Source organism: Mytilus trossulus, chromosome 5 (assembly GCF_036588685.1).
Source record: "Mytilus trossulus isolate FHL-02 chromosome 5, PNRI_Mtr1.1.1.hap1, whole genome shotgun sequence".
Lineage (NCBI taxonomy): Eukaryota > Metazoa > Mollusca > Bivalvia > Mytilida > Mytilidae > Mytilus > Mytilus trossulus.
The window spans coordinates 66,210,628-66,238,330 of record NC_086377.1 but is presented as its reverse complement, the minus strand read 5'-3'; the positions used below and the strand labels follow the sequence as shown (position 1 = coordinate 66,238,330).

The 27,703-nt window shown below is 31.5% G+C and overlaps 1 protein-coding gene across 1 annotated transcript; it reads left to right on the top strand.

Moving 5' to 3' along the window:
* Positions 1–15,361: 15,361 nt before the first annotated feature.
* LOC134718217 (uncharacterized) lies at positions 15,362–25,795 on the top strand. The gene is made up of 7 exons (XM_063580710.1): positions 15,362–15,433; positions 15,873–15,956; positions 17,920–18,258; positions 20,548–20,614; positions 22,412–22,527; positions 23,179–23,223; positions 24,219–25,795. Exons 2-7 carry the CDS (start codon positions 15,896–15,898, stop codon positions 25,793–25,795), a joined length of 2,205 nt encoding a protein of 734 aa, XP_063436780.1. The 5' UTR covers positions 15,362–15,433; positions 15,873–15,895.
* Positions 25,796–27,703: the final 1,908 nt, after the last annotated feature.

The window sequence follows — 27,703 nt, the reverse complement described above, 5'->3', positions numbered from 1 at the left end:
GGATTAGATTTAAGATTTCTACCGCTTTTTGAATATCACTTTACACATAGTGTCTATGGTAAATCAGTTGATAATGTATACATTTGAACGATCTCTCGTAGAACCTAACTTTGCTTAACAAATAAACGAAGAAACTGAATGATTTTTAAAAACAAATTGATGGCAAACACTGTCTTTACCTTTAAATGAGAGGTTGTCATCATTAGTTGGAACCTTTGTTTTTAAAATTGCCGTTTTATGTAAATTTTGTAAAAAAAAAAAAATTCGAAAAAAACGTAACAAAAGCAAAAAAAAAATAATTTTTTAACGGATTTATATTTCCATAATGATTAAGTATAAATACCTTCAATATTGGTCAAATGAACGGAAAACTCTATCTTTAATTTGAAAAAAAGTCTTGTATCGTTTCTTTTGTTGACTAGTATAGTATCTGTCACGAGTGTATACTTCATTGGTTATGATTTGTCACTGTGTATCATATTTCATTTTTTTTGTGTAAGCTTGAATGACAACGATGGTTATGATCACCACAATATTTTGGTGGAGTTTGTATGGCTTAGTCTTTAGTTTTATGTTGTGTTTTGTGTACTTTTGTTATGTTTTGTTGGTAAGAACGATGTCAGTTTATTTTCTACTTATGAGTTTGAATTTCCCTATGGTATCCTTCATTTCTCTGTTACATTGTTTTATGTAGAGGAATTTTATAGCTTGCTATTCTGTACGGATTTTACTCATCGTGGAAGGCCGTACAGTGATCTATAGTTGATATAATCTATGTTATTCGATCTCTCATCTACATTTGTCTCATGCTTATGCAATTATACCACGGCCCATAACTCATATTTATCCCGAATCTCACCTTATCTTAATTTTTGTGCCACTTATAAGTTGCGTCAAATAAAAAACGACATTATGCAATTGCATGGATACATGTACATGTATAATCCTTTTGGTAGATTTTGAACATTCAATTACGAAATAAAAGATGAATTTTGTTCTTTTTGATAAAATTTTATATCAACGTCATTTTGTAGTTACAGTTACAGACTTTGCATAGAGATTTTACCCGTAAGCTATTTCAATCAGATGTATTGATAATCTTTTGCGTAAGGTCGATTTCTATCCGACGCAGCTCATCCGATTTTGGTAAATGTAACATTTGGTTTTCAGTAATTGGCCTTTTCACAATCTAGAGAAACAACTTTTTTATGTACGTTTATAAAAGTTTACCCAGAATACATAAGATTCTACAGCGGTGAATTAGAACACGGAATATCATACCATAAGGACAGCATACTCCACTTCCACCTGCTGGAGGTGTGGTGCATTGATATCTAGCCGGACATGTTTGTTGACCTGCGCCACAGTTGATGAAAGGTTTTGGGAGAACATTACCTGCACATCCTGAAACAGAAAAATAAATATGAAATTCAAATGGGGAATGTGTCAAAGAAACTACGTATTAAAACTGTGTGAGCAGTACGAACTCATTACTAAGAAATTTTAATTGACTTTTTTTATAGAGATTAAAATGCTATATTTATACTTTTTGACATTTAAAATGTGTACAATAGATAAAGGCAACAGTAGTATAAAAAAAAGTCATAAATATATTCAGAGAAAACAAAGTCGGGTTAAAATCTAAAATCGGGGTAAACACATCAACTATGACAGCAATACAAAGAACAGCAAAACACTGAAGTGCAACAAAAACAAACGCCAACATATGTAGAATCATTTTTTTATAACAATTGCTATGTGTGTGACTTGATATAGGACATTCTTAGTAAAAAGATGGGTTGAACCTGGTTTTATGGCTAACCTAAAAAAAACAATTTACAACCTTACGCTACAGAATACGATATAAACATTCAATACAGAGAAACGCACATAGAAAAAGAAACAAAACAAAAGTATGATTACAACGACAGCCATGGAATAACAGGGTTTTGACTTAGCACGTTGACAATGACATTTAAAATAAATTGAATAATTATACTGTAAATTATGAAACTATTGCGTGAATTTATTATTACGATTTTGTCATTTTGGACTTAAATTCGATGTTATTTTTTTGATATTCACAAAAACCCTGTTTATTTCATATTTTCATATTATAGTGTCATGTGAACTATTGTTTGTCTGTTTGTCTTTTTCATTTTAGCCATGGCGTTGTCGTTTGTTTTAGATTTATGAGTTTGACTGTCCCTTTGGTAGCTTTTAAATAACAGAAACCCTGTCGAATTTTTCGCAATAATAGAATCATCGCAATATTTTCTGAATTAACACATCGTACAGAAGAACATAATTACCTGTGTTGCATTTACAAAAATTAGGACAGTTGTTTTCATCCAGTACATATCCAAAGGGACAGGATATAGCACAAGTGTTTGGGGGACGGTCTCCACATCTAGGTGCTGTAACAAGTGTAAATGTAGTAACATTCATCGCATTATTCTTATACATATATTATCGGATTACCTTGATAGATAAGAAAAAAATTACGTAGATGTCAAACGAAATAATTACGGATTCCGGTAGAAGAAAGTTGAAAGTACAAACAACAGTAGACTCAAAAACTGATACGAATCTAAAGCTTGAGCATCCGTAAAGCACTGAAAACCAGGAATGAACTAGGTCATTATTTTTTTATAAAAGTGCTCTTATAATATAAATACGCATATATTTCTGGCAGGAATGCAGATTATCAATCACATTTTTATGTTGGTTTATTTAACTACGCTCACTTAAATGTAATTGCCAAAAAATCAACAGTCAGTAAAGCATGAGGCCCCTCATGGGGGGTCCTAGTAATCACATAATCACCATTTTTTTGCCAATATAATCACATAATCATTAAATATTTGCTTATCTTTAGTAATCAAATAATCGTAAACTAAAAATACAGTCCTAGGTAATCAAATAATCATGAAATATTTGGCTTAATAATCAAAAAATCATTAAAAAAACGGCCAAGTAATCACATAATCAAAAACCCCATGAGGGCCCTCAAGCATTGTCAGATCATAATCAAACAAACGGGTTTTTTTCTGTCTTCAAATCTCATTTAAGTTTTGTAATTTGTTATTGTAACGTATGGTTGAATACCCATACATAAATAAGCTGTATATAAAAATGAATATATAAACAGTCCGCCAACAGTTAAGCACCACAGACATATTATTGGCATTATGTTTGGTGTTATGAATTGCCTTAAACGTGCACAAAGAAAATTTATTACGACCAAACTTTATTATTTTCTAATGTTAATGATGCAGGCAAATGATGTCAATGTTTCATTTAAACATGTTCTAGAAAATATAAAAAATCATGAATCTTATATGTGCTTATTAACTATATATTTGCCAAAGTATTATGTTTTTGATTACCAGTACCTGGATCAACACACCCAGTAGAACATCCTTGTCGACAACACTTTTGTTTACCAGAAAAACTTCCATCATTAGTACAATTTCCTGGCTTAACAAATAACGGACAGATAACACCAGGTGTATTAGATGAACACTAACAGCCAATCAGAAGACGCGTAACATCCAATATTATTTATTACCTGGATCCACACAACCACTGAAACATCATTGACTACAACACTTCTTTCTACCAGGACAGCTTTCATCATAAAAACAATGTCATAACCTAACAAATAACGGACAGATACGACTCGTATTGTTCGATGGACATTAGGGAGCTACCATTTGATTTTTATGGGGGGGGGGGGCGGCTAGGATGAAAAATTTTGTCCTGCCTTTTTTTTACTGTAATCTCTGTCCTGCCTTTTTATTTTTCACTCTGTTCGGTCCTGCCTTTTTTTTAAAGTTTATCCTGACTTTTTTTACCTAAATTGTCGTCCCGACTTTTTTTTTGCAAGTGTCTCATCCTGCCTTTTTTTTAACCCAAAACTCCTGTCCTGCCTATTTTTCAAATTTCACCCTAGCCCCCCCCCCCCCCCCCCCCTAAAAATCAAATGGTAGCTCCCTTATCAGAAGACGCGTTACATCCAAACTTGAATTATCACCGGGATCAACTCAACCACTGGAACAAACTTGTTGACAACCAGGACATCTTCAATCATTAAAAAAATCTCCAGGCATAACAAATAACGGACAGATGCGATTTGTTAGGATTAGTTAGGATTTGTTCGGTGGACATGTTCCTGGTTAGTTCATACACTTTAAAAAATACCGAGCAAATTTTGTTTCTTTTCACTTATTAAAGCATATTTCGACGTTGTTTTTAATGCATATTACGGGCATTCTTGAAAGTTCATGAATTGTGCTTAAATATTTGACGAATTATTACTAGCATATTTAATAAGATAAACATTCCGGAATAAACGAATTAAAATGGTAGTGCTCTATATGGTAGATAGGCATAGATAGATGGGTATGAGTACCAATGAGACAACTCTCCATTCAACTAACAATTCATAAAGGTTAACAATTATAGATCAACGTACGGCATTCCACACAAAGCCTTGGCTTTCACCGAACAATAAGATATAAAGGGCCCCAAACTTACAAGTGATAAACCATTCAAACCAACTAGCTAATCTATATATATATATATGTATATAAAAAAAACAGAAACGAGAAACATGTATACATTAAATAACCAAACGACGACTACTGTACTTCAGATTTCGTTCTAAGGAAAGATTCAAGCATTTGCAGCGGGTTTAAACGTTTTAAGGGTACCAAACCTTCTCTCTTTTACTGAGACAATAGTATAACATCACAACATAGACAAACATACAATAAAATATCAATTGATAGGCTTAAACTCAATCAAAAAAAATATATTTGTGAAGCAAACGAATCATGATTTTTAACACAAAGTATATAAAGGTTTTTGTAGCTGAACGTTCTCTTTCAATGCTCTTCAGTCATTTTGATAAATCACCTACTTTTTCTTCTAGCGTGCAAATGAAATATAGCATATTATATCAATAATGGCCTTAGTCATTTCTGCAATATATGTCATGCATGATTTTTTGTCGTATTTCTCATCACTGCAAACGAATATTACTTACGATTCGGGGTTATGCATTCTTTTCCACATTTTTGTGGGCAACAAACTTTACCTAAAAATTAAAGAACTCATTCATGTTCTACAACAGCATTTTTATTTTTACACAATTTTCATTTAAAAACATTTTCAGATCAAAAGTTAATAGCATGCTCAAACATGTATATATATAAGATACCAAACACTTTAACAACATAGATCCTTTAACTAAGGATTTAAATTTTGGGATTTTGTGAATATGAAATTATAAACTTTTGGTACATGAATCTGTGCAAGATAATTAAAATACTTATGCATTTTTTTTTATTTTTATGTATATCTTTTATCTAACTTCTCTGTAACCTTTGTACTTGCATGGTTTTATAAGAATAAACTATCTATATATCTATTTAACCATATTGACATTTAGTATCTGTGTGAGATATTTAAAATTCTAACCACCATCACAGATAGTATCTGTTTCAGATATGTAAAATACAAGAAACACTGACTATCATCACAACTGGAATCTCTGTTAGATATGTAAAATGCTAACCACCGTTACAGTTGGTATCAGTGTTAGATGTACAAAACCCTACCCATCACAACATTTGGTATCTGTATTAGATATGTAAAATACGAACCAAAACTACAGAAAAGTTGGTATCTGTGTGAGATATGTAAAATACTAACCACTAAAGGAGTTGGTATCTGTGTAAGACATGTAAAATACTAACCATCATAAAAGTTGGTATCTGTGTTAGATATGTAAAATAATAACCATCATGACAGTTGGTATCTGTGTCAGATATGTAAAATACTAAATTCGTTCTTATGTTGTACGGTTATACCACTGTCCCAGGTTAGGGGAGGATTGGGATCCCGCTAATATGTTTAACCCCGTCACATTATTTATGTATGTCCCTGTCTCATGTCAGGAGCCTGTAATTCAGTGGTTATCGTTTGTTTATGTGTTACATATATGTTTTTCGTTCATTTTTTTTTACCTAAATAAGGCCGTTAGTTTTCTCATTTGGATTGTTTTACATTGTCTTATCGGGGCCTTTTATAGCTGACTATGCGGTATGGGCTTTGCTCATTGTTGAAGCCCGTACAGTGACCTATAGTTTTTAATGTTTGTGTCATTTTGGTCTTTTGTTGATAGTTATCTCTTGGCAATCATACCACATCTTCTTTTTCATATAACCATCATGACAGTTGGTATCTGTGTTAGATATGTAAAATACTAACCACTTTAATAGTTGGTATCTGTGTATGTCTATGTAAGATATGTAAACTACTAATCTCCATGACAGTTTGTATCTGTGTGAGACATGTACAATACTTACCATAATAAAAGTTGGTATCTGTGTTAGATATGTAAAATACTTACCACTTTGATAGTTGGTATCTGTTTACGTCAATGTAAGATATCTAAACTACTAATCTAGATATGTAAAATATTAACCATTATGACAGTTGGTATCTGTGTTGATATTAAAATACTCAACACAATAACAGTTGGGAGCTGTGTGAGATATGTAAAATACTAACCACCATGACAGTTGCTATCTGTTTGACATTGATCAAATTTTGGGTATCTTTCACATCTCACACTTGGGTTCAATGCTGGACAACGGTAATGAGATGTTGTCTGTGGGAAATTAAAAAGATAATATTATTTTATAACAATTACATTAGATGTATGTTTCATTATAATACGTTATTCTGATTGGCTAATTGCACATCACATGTTATTCCGTAAGCAATTGCATGAGACAATATCATTTTATTCATGATGACACGAGGTCCCACAATAAAGTGCACAGGGTAATTTAAAAATTAAACTTCATGAAAATCGTGTTTTTATAATCCTAGCTAAAAAATGTAATTATAAGTATTGAATGCTTCTTTTTGTAATTTTATAGGGTTGTAAAAGCGTTGACCGTGCGTACATTTTTAGAATGAAGCGCTTCTGCGCTTCATACAAAATGTACTTCCGTCAACGCTTTTACACCCCAATAAATTTACAAAAAGAAGCATTCAATTCTTAAGTAAGGATACAAATAGTCATGAATACAACAATGTGAGATTATTTGATAAATAGATTCTCAACTATAAAAATAGTTTTATCTCGAGGAAAGAAAAAAACACCAATATTTGATAGCTGTAGCATTCCAACAACGTACTATTTATCGTTCTGTGTTTCTTCCCTAATGGCAATACCATCGGGTTTACGAAAGGAGTACTTCTTACTTATTGTCTTTTTCATATCAATAGGGTTTTTTTCCTTATCACATTATCAATTATAAGTTTTGAAATTAAATTATGTACGACTGTTGTTTTTTTTAATTTACAACAAGGTCATACAGATACAACATAGGCTGCAACCTGTTATCAATAAAATTGGCACATTTTTGTATCATTACATAATGGATTGCAGGTTTAAGCAAAATATGCAAGATATGCTCATCATTTGGAGGTTTTAAATATATAAAAATACTTGTTGATATTTTACCCCATCGCTTTCGATCACTGTACATTTTTGTACAACATAAAATCGAGGGTCAATCCGTGTTTCAATCTATATAAGTTCAAACACCCTTAATAAGAAATGTCATACCTAAATTTCAGTACAAGTAGAAATGCTCCCATATAACCAACCAATTTTAACTCCGGACATTTTGAACACGGGTGTGCGGTGAGCTTGTATCAAAAAGTGCTGCTGTTCTTGCGCATCACGAGAGTGTTCATTAAGGAGATTCGCTTAAAAAATTAATTAACAAGCTTTTTAAAAGACTGTAAAAACTTTATAGTATGTCAATAAAGAAACTAAAAAAGTAGAAAGAAATGGACGGTCCGTTTACTTGTTTTCAAGTAAACAAATGCAATTTTAGCTGGAAATAATTCTCTCAAGACTTTTCTAACATTTAACATTGGCATCTTTTTTTGTTTAAAAACTATTAAAAAAAACAAGGATTTATTAGATTTTGAAATATGGCTTTTTAAACTGAATGTAATAGAAATATGAAAAGAAAAGTACAGGTTAGTGGTCATTAATTATTAGTGTCAATACATGGTAAAAAAAGAGGATTCCGGCAAATTGAAGAAAGAAAAACAGAGGAGCTAAAATCCTAAGTAGTTTGTAAGTATGGACACCAATATCATTACATTAAAACAAACAAGTTGTGAAAATCAAGTTTTATTCATACACCTATATGGATTACTAGGGAATATAAATAGGGTCACATTGGTCTCATTTTAACCGGACTGAAAATAAATCTTGCCTAAAAGACGCGTACATTTAACTGTGTTAGATGTACAAGGACACAGTCCGGTCAAAAGAGGACGTTTAATTCATAGCTTCGTGTAGAGAGGGTGTCACATTATGTACACGTAAAAAAACCTTATAACTGGTGGTTAGGGGTCCGTTTATGGTCTGTAGTCAGGCAAAATATCTGTTCCTAACCAAAATGCTCTCTGTTTCACGACTTTTAACTCGGATGACCTCATTTATAGAATTTCCTCATTGGATTTATGGTTAAATTGATTGCGTGGAGCAAATCTTTGATATATTTGCCACTGTAAAGATAAGTAAACACACATCAATCAATCAACCATTTATCTACAATTTATTGGTTAAATCAGTATTAGCATATTAAAAAACTTCTTCAGGTTTCTTTCTCTACAAAACCGTGGAGATGTACTTTAAACTTGAGTATTATTAAAAAAAAAATTCCTTTTTTATAGTGTTGCACCGTAAGACTGCAAAGCATTTTAAATTTATTAAGTGGTCTTTTATGGTAATGAGCGCAGCATATGTGAATGGATTAAATATATTTCTTTACAGCATTTGAGTGTGCAAATGTCATTATTACTTTTGAAAGTTATATTTAACAGTATATTTCATTGATCTCTCGGAACATTTAGATCTTAAAATTCTCATTCATAAGTTATTCCGAATATAAAATATGGCTACTCTTTCTACATGGCTTACAGTAATCAACGGTACCAGGATTATAATTTAATACGCCAGACACACGTTTCGTCTATAATACATAAGACTCATCAGTGACGCTCAGATTGAAATAGTTATAAAGCCAAACAGGTATAAAGTTAAAGAGCATTAGGGACCCAAATTTCCATAAAGTTGTGCCAAATACGGCTATGTCTATTCCTGGGATAAGAAAATCTTTAGTTTTTCGAAAAATTCAAAATTTTGTAAGAGGAAATTTATAAAAAAAAAATACAATTTAATTGATATTCATGTCAACTCCGCAGTGCTGACTAATGGGCTGGTGATACCCTCGGGGAAGAAACGTGTACCATCAGAGAGAGGCAAGTCATTGTAAGCTTAACTTATTATGTTCTGTTCGATGAAACCTTTAATATACATAAAATTATATAACAAACGTTTCTTAACAAACACACATTTAGCTATTCTAAATTAAATTCATCTACTGTACATTCTATACTATGTAAAGCATGGTTTTACTTTAAACAGCTCGAAAAGAGTTCATCGATGAAGACAATTGCAAATTATGTATCTTAATCATTTTCTTTGCATATCCTCATATTCATTTTGGTCGCGTCAGGTCTTCGTGCATTCTTCAATTTATGAACAGAAATAGACCTAAGTTACTGTAAAAGTGATGTTAGTAAGAATGTCACTGGTTAAAAGAAAACACTTTGAGACCCTGTACATTTAAAATAAGGTTAGTGGGCGTGTTTCATTCAAATATACGATTAGCAGAGAAGCATTCCTTCATAAAAATAACATGATGTTGAGGAAAAATCTAAAACGTTTACTCCGGACAACAGATGAAGAAATTGATGATAACTCATTGAAAGTAAAAACAGAAAACACATTTAAAGCAAAATAAATAATGTTATAATACATACACAAATGTGGAATGAGTGTCAATGAGACATCACTCCATTCAAGTTACAATGTGTTAAAAGTAACAGTTATAGGTCAAAGTAAGACCTTCAATGGCCTAATCTATGTAAAAAAACGAAAAACCAGAAACACTTATGAATCACAGAATCACAGCAACAAATGACAAACACTAAACATCACACTCCTGACTCCTGAATCCGAGCGTCACTGATTAGTCTGATGTAGATGAAACGCGCGTCTGGCGTTAAAATTACAAGCCTGTTATATTTGATAACTATAAGCATGCATGATAATATTACTGTATTGGTTTTTTTTTTTGAATTTCTCTGTCCTGAATGTTTTTATAAAAAAGAAGATGTGGTATGATTGCAAATGAGAAAAGTATCCACACAAGACCAACATGACAATTGTAGGTCACCGTACAGCCTTTTTTTGTACTGTGGTCCTGTCAAGTAATGTTGTACTTTTAGTGATATATTAAACATTGCCACAACTCAAACAAAATCACATTGAAACAAATTCATAGCTCGTAGATAGTGCCCCTTTGAACACAACCAATGAAGACATTAATAGGAAAATATGGAAATAGGACAGTATCATGGCATTATTTATTAAAAAGTGAACAAAATATGGAGGTGAAAAGTTCTTTAATAAATTATCATGTTTTCTTAGACAGAAAATTCAAGAACTATAATATGCAGAATCATTTTATCTAATTCGATGCATTTCAAACACCAACAGACCTTGACTGACAAATAAATAACCTTAAATAAAGGTTGTGTCAGAAAGCGACACCTACCGATTTCAAATAAATTTTGTTCTTCTCCGGACACCGATCATGACTGTTGTCTATGAACTTTTGTGTTTTGTGTAATTGTTTCAATTTATAAGGTAATTGCTTGTTATGTATAGTTATTAAAATAAGAAGTTGTGCAATTGAGATAACAGATACCACACGACGTAGAAGTAATAACCATTTAGCCTTCAAATGAGCAAAACCCATTCCACATACTAGTCAGCTATAACACACCCCGAAATCATAATTGTTAAACTATTCCAATAATAAAGCTAAGGGTCTGATTTATGTTCAAGAAAATAAACGCAAAAAAATGATACACAGCAACAAACGACAACCACTGAATAAAGTTTATACAAAAATACATTATATAACACATGTATATATAACATGGGCTATAATACAAACAAGTTTCGAGGAGAACGAAACTATATCAATATAGATAACTAGAAATAAGATGTAGTCTTTAATTTCTATCTCCGATATTATGTTTTTGGAATTTATACATTTGTCAGGACTTTTTATATGTGCATACGTATCACCGTACATATCGACACAAATGTTAAAGATGATGCAATGACGCCCCTCCACCCCTTTTTAATCTTTTTTTTATACTAATTTTTTACAGAAAGTTCACTAAATATCAAAGAAAATCATGTTTGTTTAAATAATATCATTAGTTTATATATCAATATATAAAAAACTTACATGTGCAAGATGAATAAGATAAAGGATCAAGATCCCGGCTTGCCACATTCTCGTACAACCACGTTAAATCTCGTAAATGAATACTGCTCGAACAACGTCTTGAATTTATAAACAGTTTATATACAACAAATGTCATCATAAAAATTTAATGTACCATAATGCCCACGACAATCTTATGCGAATTAGGTAAAATAATTATATATAAATCGTATTATTGATTACGCACGCATAACTGAAAGTTAAGACAGAAAAATCTGCACTACATGCATTATACTAAATAATTAATCCGTTGCCTTAAACAGTAATATATTTATATTTTAAACACAATACGAACACCGTGGGTAATACATGTATCTGCCTCTGGCGCACTGTGGTTCTGAAAACTAGTATGAATATAATTACATAAACTCTTGGTCTACAAATTATAAATGCAATCCTGATGAAATTTAGATACAATTTCCTCAATTTTTCCTCAAAAGTTTTGATTTCATGGACATTGTTATCGTTTTTATTTTGGATTGAATGCTTCTTTTTGTAACTTCATTGGGGTGTAAAGCGTAGACCAAAGTTCATTTTGTAGGAAGCGCGGAAGCGCTTCATTCGAAAAATGTGCGCACGGTCAACGCTTTTACAACCCCATGAAGTTACAAAATGAAGAATTCAATACTTATAATTACATTTTTAAGCTAGGGAAAACATCGAATTTCATCATTTTGTTTTATTGAATTCACCTGTGCACTTTATTGTCGACCTCGTGTTATCATGAATGATACGTTTTATTGTGTAATGCAATTGCTTTAGAAATGACACGTGCTTTGCAGTTAGCCTATCAGAAAAACGTATTATAATGAAACATACATCTATTATATTATTTGTATACCAATTAATCGTTTTGATTAAAAGTTTTGTTAAATTCGGGTTTATCAGAAACTCGACTAGCTGCAAGATCATTAATAACCCTATTCAGATAATAACATCAATAATGAAAAGTAAAATCACAAAAATACTGAACTCCGAGGAAAATTCAAAACGGAAAGTCCCTAATAAGTCAAAATTAAAAGCTCAAACACATGAAACGAATGGACAACCATTGTCATATGCCGGACTTGGTACATACAATAAATGTTACCGTTTAGCAATAAACGCAACAGTAGTTTACCAAATAAATGGATTAAGCGAAAACAAGTCTAGGTTACTAACTAAAACAGAAGGAAATACATTAACTATCAGAAGAAAACAACAGAACAACAGAAACACTAAACTGATACAAAAACAACCGCCAACATACATATAAACGAACTATTTTATAGCAACTACCATTTTCCTGACTTGATACTGAACATTTTGAGAAAAAACATGGTGGATTGAATCTTAATCTATGGCTGGCCAAACCTTTCGCTTACATGGTAATGATAAAAAAAATATACCACAATGACAACGTTACTTGAAAGGAATACAGTACAGACAAAGGAACACTCAGGACAGAGAAATACATAAAATGTATAAGGTATCAGCTCATTACAACATAATGATAATAGACAATTCTTTTGAATTGACGACAGAACACCAGAACTCCACAAACGATATATAAACTGCGAAAGTAACGTATTTTTTGTGACGTTTATACTATCGCAGATAATTTTCATAAAATAGAATAGATTTGTTTTAGTATAGGCTCGTACAAAAATATAGAATTGGGAATAGATTTGTAATTGTGTTATTTCATGTATTTTCTTACAATGTTGTGTCCTTTGGCCTTTTGTTACATGGAGAAGTGTCTCATTGGCAATCATACCACAACGTCTTTTTTATATGAATAGGTTATAAAATAAAAACCCTAAATCAGAAAATCATTGTATAATCAACACCGTCTACATACATTTATAAAATCTATTTTAATAATTCATTGCAATGGCAATCAATTGCAGTTAAAATCTTAGAAGTCCTAGCACTACATAAATGTGACCAAATGTTTCTTTATTATTCATACATACACACTTTAAAAGCACATAACCGTTGTTGAACTATTCGCTAATGACTGGCTTAAAATTTGTGATTGACAGCTGGAAAATGTTAAATTCGGTGTCTAGAATTTCTTTGCGTCGTATATATTAATGATTTATGTAAGAATATACAAAATGTTATGCTTATTTGCATCTTGTTTGTGATAAAATACATGCTTAAAACTAAATTCGGAATAAAATGTGTGTCAAAAACACTTATTTTGTACTGTTACATCACTGTTCCAGGTTAGGGAGAGGGTTGGGATACCGTTAACATTTTATCATTCTGTATATATCTGCCTGTCCCAAGTTAAGAGTTAAGTGTCGTTTGTTGATGTGTAACATATCTGTTTATCGTTCAATCTTTGTACATGAATAAGACCGTTAGTCTTTCTTTTTCCCCTTGTTTTAAAGTATCCAATAGGGTACATACTTTACATCAATGTAGTATAAAACCAATTTTTGAGACGTTTCGGCCATTACCTTTCTTCAAATTCTTAATCAACTATTTGACAGACATTTTTACTTTTGAGCACTATATTGTTCAGAAATGTATTCATTGGTTAGTATTTGACACTGGTCTTTACTTTATAGATACTAAAAATGTCTCGATTACGCAATGAAAAATAATAAAACGGATCATTTAATGCCGGAGTATATACGTAGACCTTATAGTTCAAACCTATTTGAAAATATACGAGTAGAGACCAGTGGCAAATGTTTTATGTACGTGCATTCGATTCGAGAAGACACTTGCAAATAAATTTTTGTGTTTAGGCAGCAACCATTCGATTTTCTGGTGGGGGCTATGGGTTTTTTTTCTGTGCAAACTTTTTTTTTCGCCTTCGGCGAAGACAATCTATTTTTTTAGCGACAAACCGAAAACATTTTTTTTCTTTCAATTTTAGCATTACATATAGTGGCAGCTGAGGGTGAAACAAACAATTTTTTTTTCTCAGGGTCCAAAACAAATTATTTTTTTCACCAAAACCTGGAAACAAACTATTTTTTCCAAAAAAAACCATAGCCCCCCCCCCCCCCCCCCCCCCGAAAATCAAATGGTTGCTGCCTTAGCATTGATGATTCTTTGAGTCTTTGCAAGGATTTTATAAAGCTACACTAAAATGTGTTTTTTTTTATCAAGACAGTAATATATCGAATTTAAACAAATAATTCAGTAAAGAACGTTATTGATAGTTCTTCTTCATTTGATATCTTGTTTCGTGTAATCTTAAACTACATAATTGACTATCGACTGCATGTAGAAAAGACGAAATCTAAACTGAATATACACATTGCGTGTTATCAATGGTACTCGGTGTGTAGTTTACGTTGGAATTACACTTACCGAACACCGAGTTTATGTCAATATGAATAAGGCCAATTAAATAAATGCAACAGTAGTATACCGCTGTTCAAAACTCATAAATTCATGGACAAAAAACAAATTGGGGTAACAAACACACACAGAAACGGACCAAGCATCCCACGAGAATAACAAATATAACATCAAAACCAAATACATGAATTTGGGATAGATAAGTACCGTGACACGTCTTATCTTAATATCTCAAAAATAAGAGAAAACAAACGACGCAACGTTAAAATGTAACACATACAGAAACGAACAACAATATTAGATTGCTTTAGAAAACATCATTGCTTTCTATAATAGAGATAACAAAAACCTGGGGCGTTGAATAGGACCAATAGTTGTAAAATATACAAAAAACAAATAAACCCAACAGACTTATTACTCGATGACACATTTCTCATCTAATAGGCTTGTTTGAACAAATATAACGGATTATAAGACGTCACACCACACACAAGATAATATAATGTCCAAAAATAGACCTATTTAGTCAATAACATTTTCGCTGATAAGCTGCATGACAATGACATTTAAAATTTAAAATGCACACGACACAATAGATATCTATAACAACTGGCTTCATAAGAAATTGTTTGACTAGATAAGGTATTGATAAACGCATTTTGGTAAGAAATTTCCATAATCAACTTTTACAAGTTTTGAAATTGATTTATTTTATATTCAAGCAAGGTGTCTTTGATATGTTTTGTCTTTTGTACTATTATTTGTCTGTTTGTTATTCTATTTGTTGCGTTGTCAGAGTCAGCCATGCCGAAACGTTTAGAAAATAAAATCATCTAAAGACGTTTCAGGGATTATAAAACAAAACAAAAAAGAAAAGAAAAGCCAATGTATACCTCAAAAAACAAAATAGAACTATACAAGAAGGAGATATATATTCCTTAACCAAAAACTCGCGCTCTGAAGGTAGGTTAAAACTTTTAAGAACTATACATGTGAGTTTACTCAAATTGGCACAAGCTTTAAGTGAACATGATAAATCATATAAGGTACTGTCTTTTTTTAATACTTCAAAATTTAGATTTGGTTTGTTTTCTTTTACAGTATGTTGATTAACGCCAAACAAGATGGAAACATTTATAACTCTGTTGATTTTGAGTAGTATGAAATATGATTGGACAAGTCAAGGTAAAACATAAGATTCCAGTCTAAAAACCATGGTTTATCATAAGCAAAGCTCAATTCATATCTTACCCAATTATAGATATGCTTTATATCTCTTTTTAGTTATTCAGGTATCCAATATCATACTCGTGCCTTCTTTATGAAAACATGAATTTGATACTTATGAAAATGTATGAGGCAAACATTCCATAAATATTCTTTCAAAATGAATCTGTGAATCACGTATTTCACATGCGTTTTTTCTTTCTGAAGAATATCAAAGGAAAACTATATATCAAATACAATTGAGAATTGAAATGGGGAATATGTCAAAGAGACAACAACCGACCAAAAAACAGACTACAGCGGAAGTCCACCGAATGGCCTCCAATGCAGGGAGAAAATCCTGACCCGGGAGATGGTCCACAGCTAGCCCCTAAATAACATTGTATACTAATCAGTGAAAATGGTCGTCACACTAAACCTATAATTCTAATATGACGTCCTTATTACGCTTTGTAAACAAAGCCGTATTCTAGTGAGCACAAAAAATATGATTGACACACACGCACGGACTTACTGTGTTCATGGTGTGTATATTAACGTTATTTCCATCGTTATCCTTTAGATTGCATACATTTAAGCAGCTAGCATAAACTTTTATTACATATTTTTATAAAACAACATATATTTACCCTGCCCATAGTTTTTATACTTATCAAATATGAAATGTAATGCACAGACTCCTCGGGGAGGAAACGTGAAAAGCCAAACATTTTTACGGTATTTTCGTACGCTTCGACCTTTAAAACACTGTATTTGTCCTTTTAGAATCGCAATAATTCCTTCGTGTCATGCTCTATGCTCATTTTAACATGGGTAGGCATTATATTTCACCACATTTTACACCTCGCTAACGCTCAGTGTAAAATATCGACAAACATAATGCCTTTCCATGTTAAAATGAGCATAGAGCATGACACGAAGGAATTATATCATAAATGAACTAAAATTCAAAATCAAACAAAACTAACAAAAGCAAAAGGATCATAATTTAGGACAAGTGCTAAAATGTGGCCGGGTTAAACATGTTTTTTTAGATATCAACCCTCTGCTATACTCTTTCTCTAGCCAATGTAGAGTAAACAAAAACCACAACGCACAGTAAAACTTAGTTTCCTTGTCCGATGTCAGAATAAGTAAACAAGGAAACTAAGCAAAATGACAATGATACATAAATTAACAAAGGACTACTAGTAGTCACTGACATGTCATCTCAAGACCTCAATTCAAATGATTGAAAGATGATATCTAAATCATATCATCTAGACAATTTTAAACTAGACACAAAAGATACAATCACAAAGTTGAGTGGAGACATCAACACACAAACTTGCTACATATATATGAATTTACAATGTGATCTGCAGTTATTAATTTGATTTATTTAGCATTTCAACGATAGCACACGATTATCCCTAAACTGTTAAAATAGTGTACGTTACTGCAAGAAGATAGTTCTAATATTGAAAGAAATCGTCGTTAAAAACCTAATTAATGTGATAGTCAGGTAAAAAATAAACAACAAAAATACCGAACTTCGAGGAAAATTCAAAACAGAAATTCCTTAATCATAAGACCAAACACATCAAACGGAGGCATACATTTATAGTATTCCTAACTTGCTAAAAGCATATAAAATTCGTTATGAAGAAAAGGATAGATTAAACCTGCTTTCATGCATAGCTAAACGTCCTACTTGTGTGACTGTCGCATAAACAGAAATTATAGGTAAAAATGTCAAAAATACGGGTACCAACAGTCAGCATCGTGTTTTGTTGGACAAATGATAGTAATGCTCAGTATATCCATCAAAAGGGATGATTTTATAAACTTGTCACTCGAATGCACAAATAACGTTTTGAAGAATATTATACTCAATAAGATAACGTGAATTTTCTTTAAAAAGAAAATATTTCTATTTCAGGAGGCTTGAAATATAACTTTACTATAAATGTCATAAATAGAGCGTATGATTATGGTGGAAGTGTGACTATATTATGTAAGTTTGAGGGATGTTGTTCAACGTTTGCTGCATGGGAGGCTTGGAAAAGAGGGTCCAACGATGACTTTGAGCCTATTTTCACAGACGTTACTAATCTCCGTATGTCTAACACATCCAAATATGATGGAGGTATTCGTCCTGACGGTTATACTCTTATAATTCGAAATCTATCAAGGGCTGATTTAAACATGTATTACACATGCACTTATGGTTCTCATAGAAGTGATAAGAAGCTGTTGCTTAAAGAGGATGTATTTCACAGTAAGTATTAAATTATATGGTAACTTCTACTTTTTAATTGATAAAAACTAAATTATTATTAATTTTCAAGCAAATATATCTTTATCATCTTTCGATTACAATTTGTTTTTGTTGATCTTTTAACATCATGTTATATTTTTCAATTTACAAAATACGTTTAACCACAAACGTCAAAATATTTAATCGCGTAGTGGAATTAACCATTTGTGTATTCTTATAAATTCTATATAACTTTTGGACTATTTTAAAAAACGGTATATTTCTGAAATAACTTCTGATATACTTATGATATTTTAACCCTGTATGCCAATATTGCCCATGTGAAATTTTAAAATTATTTGTATATACGATGATGACTGATGTACCCATACTTTGACTATTTGTTATGCCTGTTAAGTTCACACATCATTGTAAATATAACTGAATTTGATCAGACTGTCGTCAAAAGGAGAGATTAAGCGCTATAAAACTAGGTTTAATCCACCATTTACTACATTTAAAAATGCTTGTACCAAGTCAGGAATATGACAGTTCTTGTCCCTTCGTTTTTATGTGCTTTGTCATTTGATTTTGCCATGTGATTATGAACTTTCCGATTAGATTTTCCTCTGAGTTCAGTATTTTTGTGATTTTACTTTTTTTTGGCAAAACTGTTAAGTACTAAACAAAATATGAAAGAAACTCTCCCTATGAAGAGGTCAACAAAATCAACGTTTAAATTTTTTCTGTATATTGTTGATTACCTTGATACGATTCGCTAGTACGATTTTTTTAATGAGTTTATAATTAATAGCAGCCTTACTAAAACGACACGCAAATTGAAAAAATATGATGATGCATAGTTAAAAAAAAGCATGCCTTTGTTGTTGCGTGTGTAATTTTTTATTGTTTTAAAAAAATCTATTTTTCTACCCAAAATAAATTTATTATAAAAAACAAATATAAGAAAAATAGGCATTTTTACATAACATCATCAGGGCCTATGCATGTGGTTAATGTCGTATGTAGCAAAAACTATTGAATTTTAGCACTAAATTATTCAAAATCGAAACTTCAGATTTCATATTTTCAAGCACATAATTATAACGTTACCATAACAGTTCTAAAACTTCAATGTTGTTGTTTCTAAATTCGTCACATATTTTATACATGTATAGTTTGTTGTCAAACATAACTGAAATAACAAAGTTAAAACATCAAATTCGACCATTAAGGGGGCTCCTGGGTATAAATGATTTTTTTTTCCCTAATATAGGATTTCGCTATATTTTTTCATAAATGAACTTTATCATATACTTAAAAGAAAAATGAAATAATAAAACGGGGTCACCGTTTATTTAAGCTAAAATCTGACTCTGGAAGAAGCATACATTTTTGTTAATGTCCTTTTTTTCTGTTGAACTAATAGGAGAAAAAGAGGAAATATGGAAATAAAAAAATAACCTAATATAAGGAATTGCTTAAATTTTACAATTATTTAGTTTATGTACAGCTTATTTGAAAACAATAATAAAAAATATAGGTCACCGATGAGTTAAAAAGAAATTTCAAATTTAAGGTAAAAAAATTGCATTTTTGCACCAAAGGGAGATAATTTGGAGCTTTTTCAATTTTTAAAGTGATCTGGGGCCAAACCGAATCAATTTTTTGGGTTGTTTTTGTACCATATCATAAATAAACAACTAATAGTGTAATAAATAAAATTTGTAATAAAAAAATAAAGGTTTAATTTTTGCTAAAATTTTTGTACCCACGAGCCACCTTAAGAGCATTCCCTTTACTGAATGATGCTACATATGGTCCTAAACAAGATCACGAAAACGTGTAGTGCTTATAACAAAAGAGGACCTAAAATGAAAACATTCCGATTTCGATTACCTCGTCTGATGCTTTGTTCATTGTTGAAGACCGTAAGGTGATCTATAGTTGTTAACAATATCTGTGTCAATTTGGTGTCTTTTTCATTGGCAATCATACCACATCTTCTCTTTTAACGACAGGCGCACAATTGCAGCAGGGTTAACTTATTTATTTTTAGATCTCAAACCTCTAACTTTACCTCTAGCCAATGTAGAAAAAATTAACACGCAACAAAACACACAGTTAAACTCAGTAAAAGTGCATGTACTATCAAATGAAATGTTTTGTCAACTTCATTCTCCATTAATGGAACAATTGAAAAACGAGGAATGGTTAAAATAATTTTTTTTTACAAAGATGACTATTAATTACACTTTTTCACTACCGTATGTCTGTAAACAGTAATTATTATATAAATTAATATTCCAGAAGTCACATATTCAACGCAAACAACAAGAAAACCCAATAATAAAAGCGGAGTACACATAGACAATAGGTAATATTTATCTATCATTGTGTTCTTAATTTGACGGCAAACTTTATGCATGTACATTTGGTAATTTTATCATTCTGTTAAAGTAAATGTATTCTAAATAAACTTAAAAACATGAACAAAAGTTCATTTGACATGTTTTCTTAATTCAGTAATGAACATAGTTGATATACGTATACAACATTTTGAAGAACATTTTACCTTTACAACAACCATTAAAAACCTATTTCTCGTATCAAACATAACAAACTAACATTCAAGATGATAACCAAAAGCTGCAAAATTTTCTTAAAATTACCAACTCAGTGGCAGCAACCCAATAACAGGTTGTCTAATTCAACTGAATATTTCACGGCAGATAGATATTGACCCCATGCCAGATTTGATCTAAATGCTATGGTTTCAGAGTAATAAGCTAAAATCTACATTTTACCACAATATTCTATTTCTAGTCATGGCGGTTATCTTGGTTGGTTGGCCAAGTCACATTATTAAACTAGTTACCCCAATAATGATTGTGGCCAAGTTTGGTTTAATTTGGCCAAGTAGTTTCAGAGGAGAACAGTTTGTAAAAGTACACGACGACGACGACGGACGACGGACGCCATGTGATGAGAAAAGCTCATTTGGCACCTTTAGGCCAGGTGAGTTAAAACATGTTTAAACCCCATCGCATGTTTTGCGACTGTCCCAAGTCAGGAGCATCTGCCCTTTGTAAGTTTTGCATGATTATACATTTTTGTTTATTGTGTATATTTCGGGGGAGTTTCCCGCTGTATTGAAGACCAGTTGGTGACCTTTGTCTGTTGTTTGCTGTTTGATTGGGTTGTTGTTGTCTCTTTGACTCATTCCAATTTTTATTTTCAATGTTATTACATTTACATGATCTTTAAGAGAGCTTTATTATAATAACAATGTCTAGCCATCAAAAAAAAAAGAAAAGACACAAAAAAAACTTTCCAAAACACACCATACCAATCGTAAGAGTTAGAATCACGTTAAATCTGTATCAATAGTTTACAAATGTTTCATTTTAATTTGTTTGTATCGGATTCACAGTTCGGCGATTGATATATCATTAATAATGGTCGAAGCTTTTATTTCGAAATCCCTCAGCTAATACAATTCAGCATTGAGAACTTTAGAGCTGATTTACACCAAAGTTCTAAATTACACAAAACCGGACTTAATTTGTAATTCAGGTTTATATAACAGCAGGTGAGATCCTTCGCTAGCTATAAAATTATGTCGTATCCTTATAGAAATACATTTACCAACACAAAATATGATAGTTCTTTTCGTTCGTTTGGTGTGTTTTAGCTTTTTGTTGTTTGTCGTTAGATAAGAAACTTTCCGTTTTGAATTTTCTTTGGAGTTTAGTATATTTATTTTTTTACCTTTAACATATAAATAAACGCATTTTTTTTTTAAAGTAATATATAATCTTTTCTATCCTATGGCGTAAATCTCAGTTAATACATTAGGCTTTTATATGTTCACACTATACGGACTGCATTAATAAAGATATGCTACGTACAAAATATCACTGCTCCTAAAGAGTCATGGAGAATTTTTTTTAATTAGTCACAATTACGTTATGCATTTGTCATAAATTACTGTTTCTATGTCTTAGATATTTAAATATCAGTAAAGTCATCAAATCTGTAATTCTGTGACATTTCGAATAGCTGGTACTGCAAGCCAAACAGAAGATCAAATAATGTTTTGACACCTCCTTTGTCTCATTTGAACATTAGTTTTACTTATTCTTAAATTAATTTTTTATTTTTTTTATTTTAGGATACTAGGTGTTTCATTTCTGGTACTACTGCTAATAATTATAGTAATGCTAATATTGTGGGTTTGGTATAAAACAAGATGTCGCAGGAATGGAAGAAATATACATAAAGAGCCAGGTAATTTAAACTGGTAATGATTTTGCAATGAATGCACTAATTTCAACCATTTTTAACATAAACTTACATACGGTTTAAGTCTTAAAATTTTTAAGAAATGCATATAAAGGAACGTCGATTCTGTCGTCGAATCCTGTGTACATCGAACGTCTTGGGTAGTAAAAGTCGTTATAAACCTCATTCGACGCTGTCTGCTATATTTAGGGTTCATGCGATGTTTTTGTTATTGATTATTTACCTCTTATTGTTTCTTTATAATTGATTGTTACTACGTTAACATCAGTAACTCTTTGAAGCCTTAATTTACATAATTCATAATCAGTATAGCTATTATCGGCCCATCTTTCACAATATTGATGCATTTTCATTTGTATGCTGTATTGATAATTTTTCATTCATCTGTAATTTTCTAATCAGATTTGAATTACTTGTAACGTTTTACTTTTCTTTAATATACTATTAGCCACTGTACTTAGGTCAAGAAATCAGGGCGCTTTCCCATATGTACTATAATAATATCTATAAGATACGAAAAGAGTTGCATGATTTCAATATTTTTTATCCTGACATGTGAATAAAAGAATTAATATTCGTTTTTTTTTCTATAAATGATGGTTGAACAATAAAACCGTATATCTTGTTTCTTTGCAGAACATATAGACCCACAATCAATGACAAGTCTAATTTGTGAACAAGGTAAATACAAAATAGATATAGTTTCCCACTTTCATATTATCAGTTGCATCACAAAAAAAAAACTAGAAAAAACAAATAAAATGGTAATTAGTTATTTAATTAATGGATATTATCTTTTTTGAATTTATTGAACCATAGAACTAATTTTTGACTCTTCACATTGAATAATCCGCGAAAATCAAAATAAATTATTGCCATTCATTTTAAATAGATTTCTTTTAAAAATAAGTTTCACAGATCTTTTATTATTATTTATATTAACAATAACAACGTACACACATGTTGGCGTATGAATACTCAACGTCAGATTGGGCGTGTCGTCATCAAAATTGACGACATTGAAAATAAAACTAATAATTTTAACCAATCAGAAGACAGTAAATACACAAAATTTATTTATTTTAAATTGAAACAGATTAAATGAAGATGTGTAAAACACAGGTTTTTGCTACAATTGTTGTTCTGAAGAACATTCAAACAAACATGCCGAAAACTGACAATTCCATGGAGGAATGGGTAAAACAATATTTATAACAAAACCCAAAAAACTCAGAAACATAAAACAAACACCTAACCAAAATTATATACTCGTAGAAAGTAAAATCCCCAAAATACTGAACTTTACATAATCACATGTCAAAATCTAATAATAAAACACATAAAAACGAACTGTCATATTCCTGACGTAAGGTAATTAGCAGGTATTAGATATTTCTAAAATACATTTCTCATGTTACTTTTTATGTGACAGACATATACAACCCATCAGACGTGAGACGTTTAGCAAGCTATAAAACCAGGTTTCATCCACCATTTTCCACATAAGAAATAGCCAAGTTAGGAAGCCATTTGTTTGATGTGTGTGAGCTTTTGATTTTGCCTTTTGATTAGACTAAAACAAATATGGCATGATTCATTCACGACATCACTTCGTGTAATTATTAAAAAGAACCTTCTTTTATTTATTTTTATATGAATAGTATCTTTTTTTACAGAAAAAAGTCACGATCAAAATCATGGAGAGATAATGCAAGATGAATTCGTAATATTCTGTCTCTGCAGTAGCAACAATTCGGATAAAAAATATACACGTGATCTTAAAAAAAGACTAGTGAATTATCATGGTTTAAAGTCTGTCAATATTAAATCAAATGTGGATTTTTTACCTGGTCAACCTTATTATTATCTCCCGGATGATGTGTCAAAACTGATAATTATCATTTCAAATGAATATGAAATGGATGATCACTTTTCAAAGTTCGTTGAACAAATTGTAAATCAATCATTCACCGAAAACAAACTTGCTTATATTTTTCCTGTTCTCAGATCAGATAGCGTAATAACCCCAAGATGCCTGACCAATATTGCCGTTTTTTCCGGAGAAACAGATTCTTTCAAGAATTTGGTTACTGGTATATTACAATGTAAAACTTTACCTGGAATCATAAAATGTAGTTTGTCTTTAATAGACAGCAGGAAGATATTTTCATCTCGACCACAAAACATTACAGAACTTAATATCAAGCCTGATAATTTGGAAAACTTTGAACGTCTGACAATTGAATTATTGATCGACTGGGGTGTAAATATAGATATAGACGGACGATTGAGTATCGATATAGTTAGAATACAGGAAAAAAGTCAAAACAGTCAGGTTTGTTTAGGAGATATTTTTGCTAATCGCATGATATATGTAAAACGTATTAACTTTGTCAGGTTGTATGGTGTTGAACATTGCAACATAAAACAATTTAAACTTCCTTTGCACATGAAAAATCAAGTCAAAGGGGTCTTTAGGGTTATAATAAGAAAACTGAACGAAAAAAAAAAGTGGTTTTATCACTACAAACGTAACAGCTTAATGTCTACTGGTTCTAGTGAAGAAGCGTTTAGATTAATGAAACAGATTCTCCAGGAGGAGGAACCAGTCACTATTTTTCCGCAATTTAAAGCATATGAATCTCGTCTAAAAACTTTCAGTGGTTATCCAATTGAAGGAAAATCTTTCAGAGAAAATATGGCAAAAGCTGGGTTTTTCTATTTCAATATTGCTGATTACGTTCAATGCTTTACTTGTGGCGGATGTCTCTGTAAATGGAGTAACAAACACGATCCAGTGTTAAGACACAAAGCTTATTTTAAAAGTTGTAATTTTTCAAAACGAATTCATCCTCAACAAGTAGCCGAATCAGAAACACAAGGATTGTGTAGCGACACAATTAAAAGATATCAAGGCAGACTTAAGTCCTTCATTCAATTTCATCGTCAATTTCCTGCACAAAAAAACATAACGGCTAAAGATATCCGGCGATTAGCATATGCTGGATTTTATTACTGTGGAATAACCGAGGATATAGCATGTTACGCATGTGGCATTTGCTATACAACAATGCAGTACAGTAAACAAATAAACCATTTTCACAAGAAACATTCTCCATTTTGTCCACACCTCACAAGAAATATAGACCATATCTCAGACAATCCGGAACAAACATATGCAGAAAAGGCTTTTGAACCATATCTAGAACTGGAATATCACGAACACGAACTTACGTATACTGGATCTACCTAGATATAACTTAAACCATCATTGAATACTACACGAATGATTTTATCGTTAGTATAGAACAAGAATTAATAAAATCCCCTCGAGTTTCGGTACATTAAAAACACCGAACACACTAAAAAAACAGTTAAAAGGCTTAACTCAAGAGATCAGTACAAAGAAGAAATACTTCTAAAAAATCCAGAATGGACGTGGCAAGGTACTTAAACATTCACACAACAACAAAAAAAACCACTTCACACATATCTGATAGTATTCCTTAGATGCAGATTTTTGTTACTAGTTGTTATTGGCTTTAAGAAAGTTGTCAATACCTGCGAATACTATCAGATCTGTATGAAGTGTTTTTTGTTGTTGTTGTATTTCTGCTTTGTAATGATTTCTTGAGTTAAGCCTTCCACTAAATACATTGGAAGCTGGATGAACTTCAAATGTATTTAGTGACAAGACGTTACAGAAAAATACATGACAATGTGCAATGCGGAGCAACTGGTATCGACAGATTGTAGAGATATTTATGTTTGTATATAAAAAATAACATTTACTTTCATTTTATTTTACTGATAGCAAAATCAAAATTGTTAAGTCTACATTTTATTAAAGAATTTAAGCTAATCTGTTTTGTTACTCTCTATTTACAAGACCTACCTTGACCTATAATAGTTTACTTTTATAATTATGAATTGGATGGAGAGTTGTCTCATTGGCAGTCGTTCCACATCTTCTTATATCTATTTGTTAGATTTTAGATAAAAGCTTTACGTACCCTGTATCTCCTTAGTCTATATGCATATTCACCAACGGACAGTTGCTAGCATTTATACTAGAATACAGTTTTCCTGTAACGCTTAATATTTGGTCTGTCTATTTTCTCTATGTTGTAAGCAATTATGTATATTTGTACGTCATTCAATCATGAGACAAGAGTGCACACGCTGAAATGTCTCGCCGTCTTCACTTATCATTAATATTATGTTGATAGTCCTAAATATAAGGCTTCGTTACAACTGTTAGATAAACTAAACATTAACCAAGAAAATAAAACATTGACCAATGAACCATAAAAATGAGGTCAAGGTCAAATGAACCATGCCAGGCAGGCATGTACAGCAAATAATTCTTCCATATAACAAATGCAGTTGATCTATTGCCTAAAGTTTTAAAAAACAAACAAAACCACAAAAAAAAACACTGAGCAATGAACAATGAAAATGAGGTCAAGGTCAAATGAACCATGCCAGGCAGGCATAAACAGCAATTAATTCTTCTATACAACAAATGTAGTTGATATATTGCCTTCAGTTTAAGAAAACAAACCAAACCACAAAAACTTAACACTGAGCAATGCACCGTGAAAATGAGGTTAAGGTCAACTCAAACCTGCGGGACTGACATAAAGATCATAAAATATTTACATACACCGAATATAGTTGACCTATTGCATATAGTAATAGAAAAAAAGACCAAAACGAAAAAAATAACTTTGACCACTGAACCATGAAAATGAAGTCAAGGTCAGATGATACCTGCCAGCTAGACATGTACACCTTAAAACCATTCCATACACCAAATATAGTAGAACTATCGCATACAGTATAAGAAAAACAGACCAAAACACTAAAACTTTACTATAACTACTGAACCATGAACATGGGGTCAAGGTCAGATGACACTTGCCAGATTGATATGTACACCTTACAGTCCTTCCATACACCGACTATACTAAACCTATTGCTCAATAATAGTATCCGAGATATGGACTTGACCACCAAAACTCAACCTTGTTCACTGATCCATGAAATGAGGTCGAGGTCAAGTGAATTCTGTCTGACGGGCACGAGGACCTTGCAAGTTATACACATACCAAATAAAGTTATCCTTTTACTTATGATAAGAGAAAATTTAACATCACAA

Coding starts and splice junctions, on each gene's coding strand:
- LOC134718217 (XM_063580710.1), top strand. CDS start 15,896: ATGGAAACATTTATAACTCTGTTGATTTTGAGTAGTATGAAATATGAT. Junction 20,615..22,411: donor GGAGTACACATAGACAATAG/GTAATATTTATC, acceptor TTTTTATTTTAG/GATACTAGGTGTTTCATTTC. Junction 23,224..24,218: donor AAGTCTAATTTGTGAACAAG/GTAAATACAAAA, acceptor CTTTTTTTACAG/AAAAAAGTCACGATCAAAAT.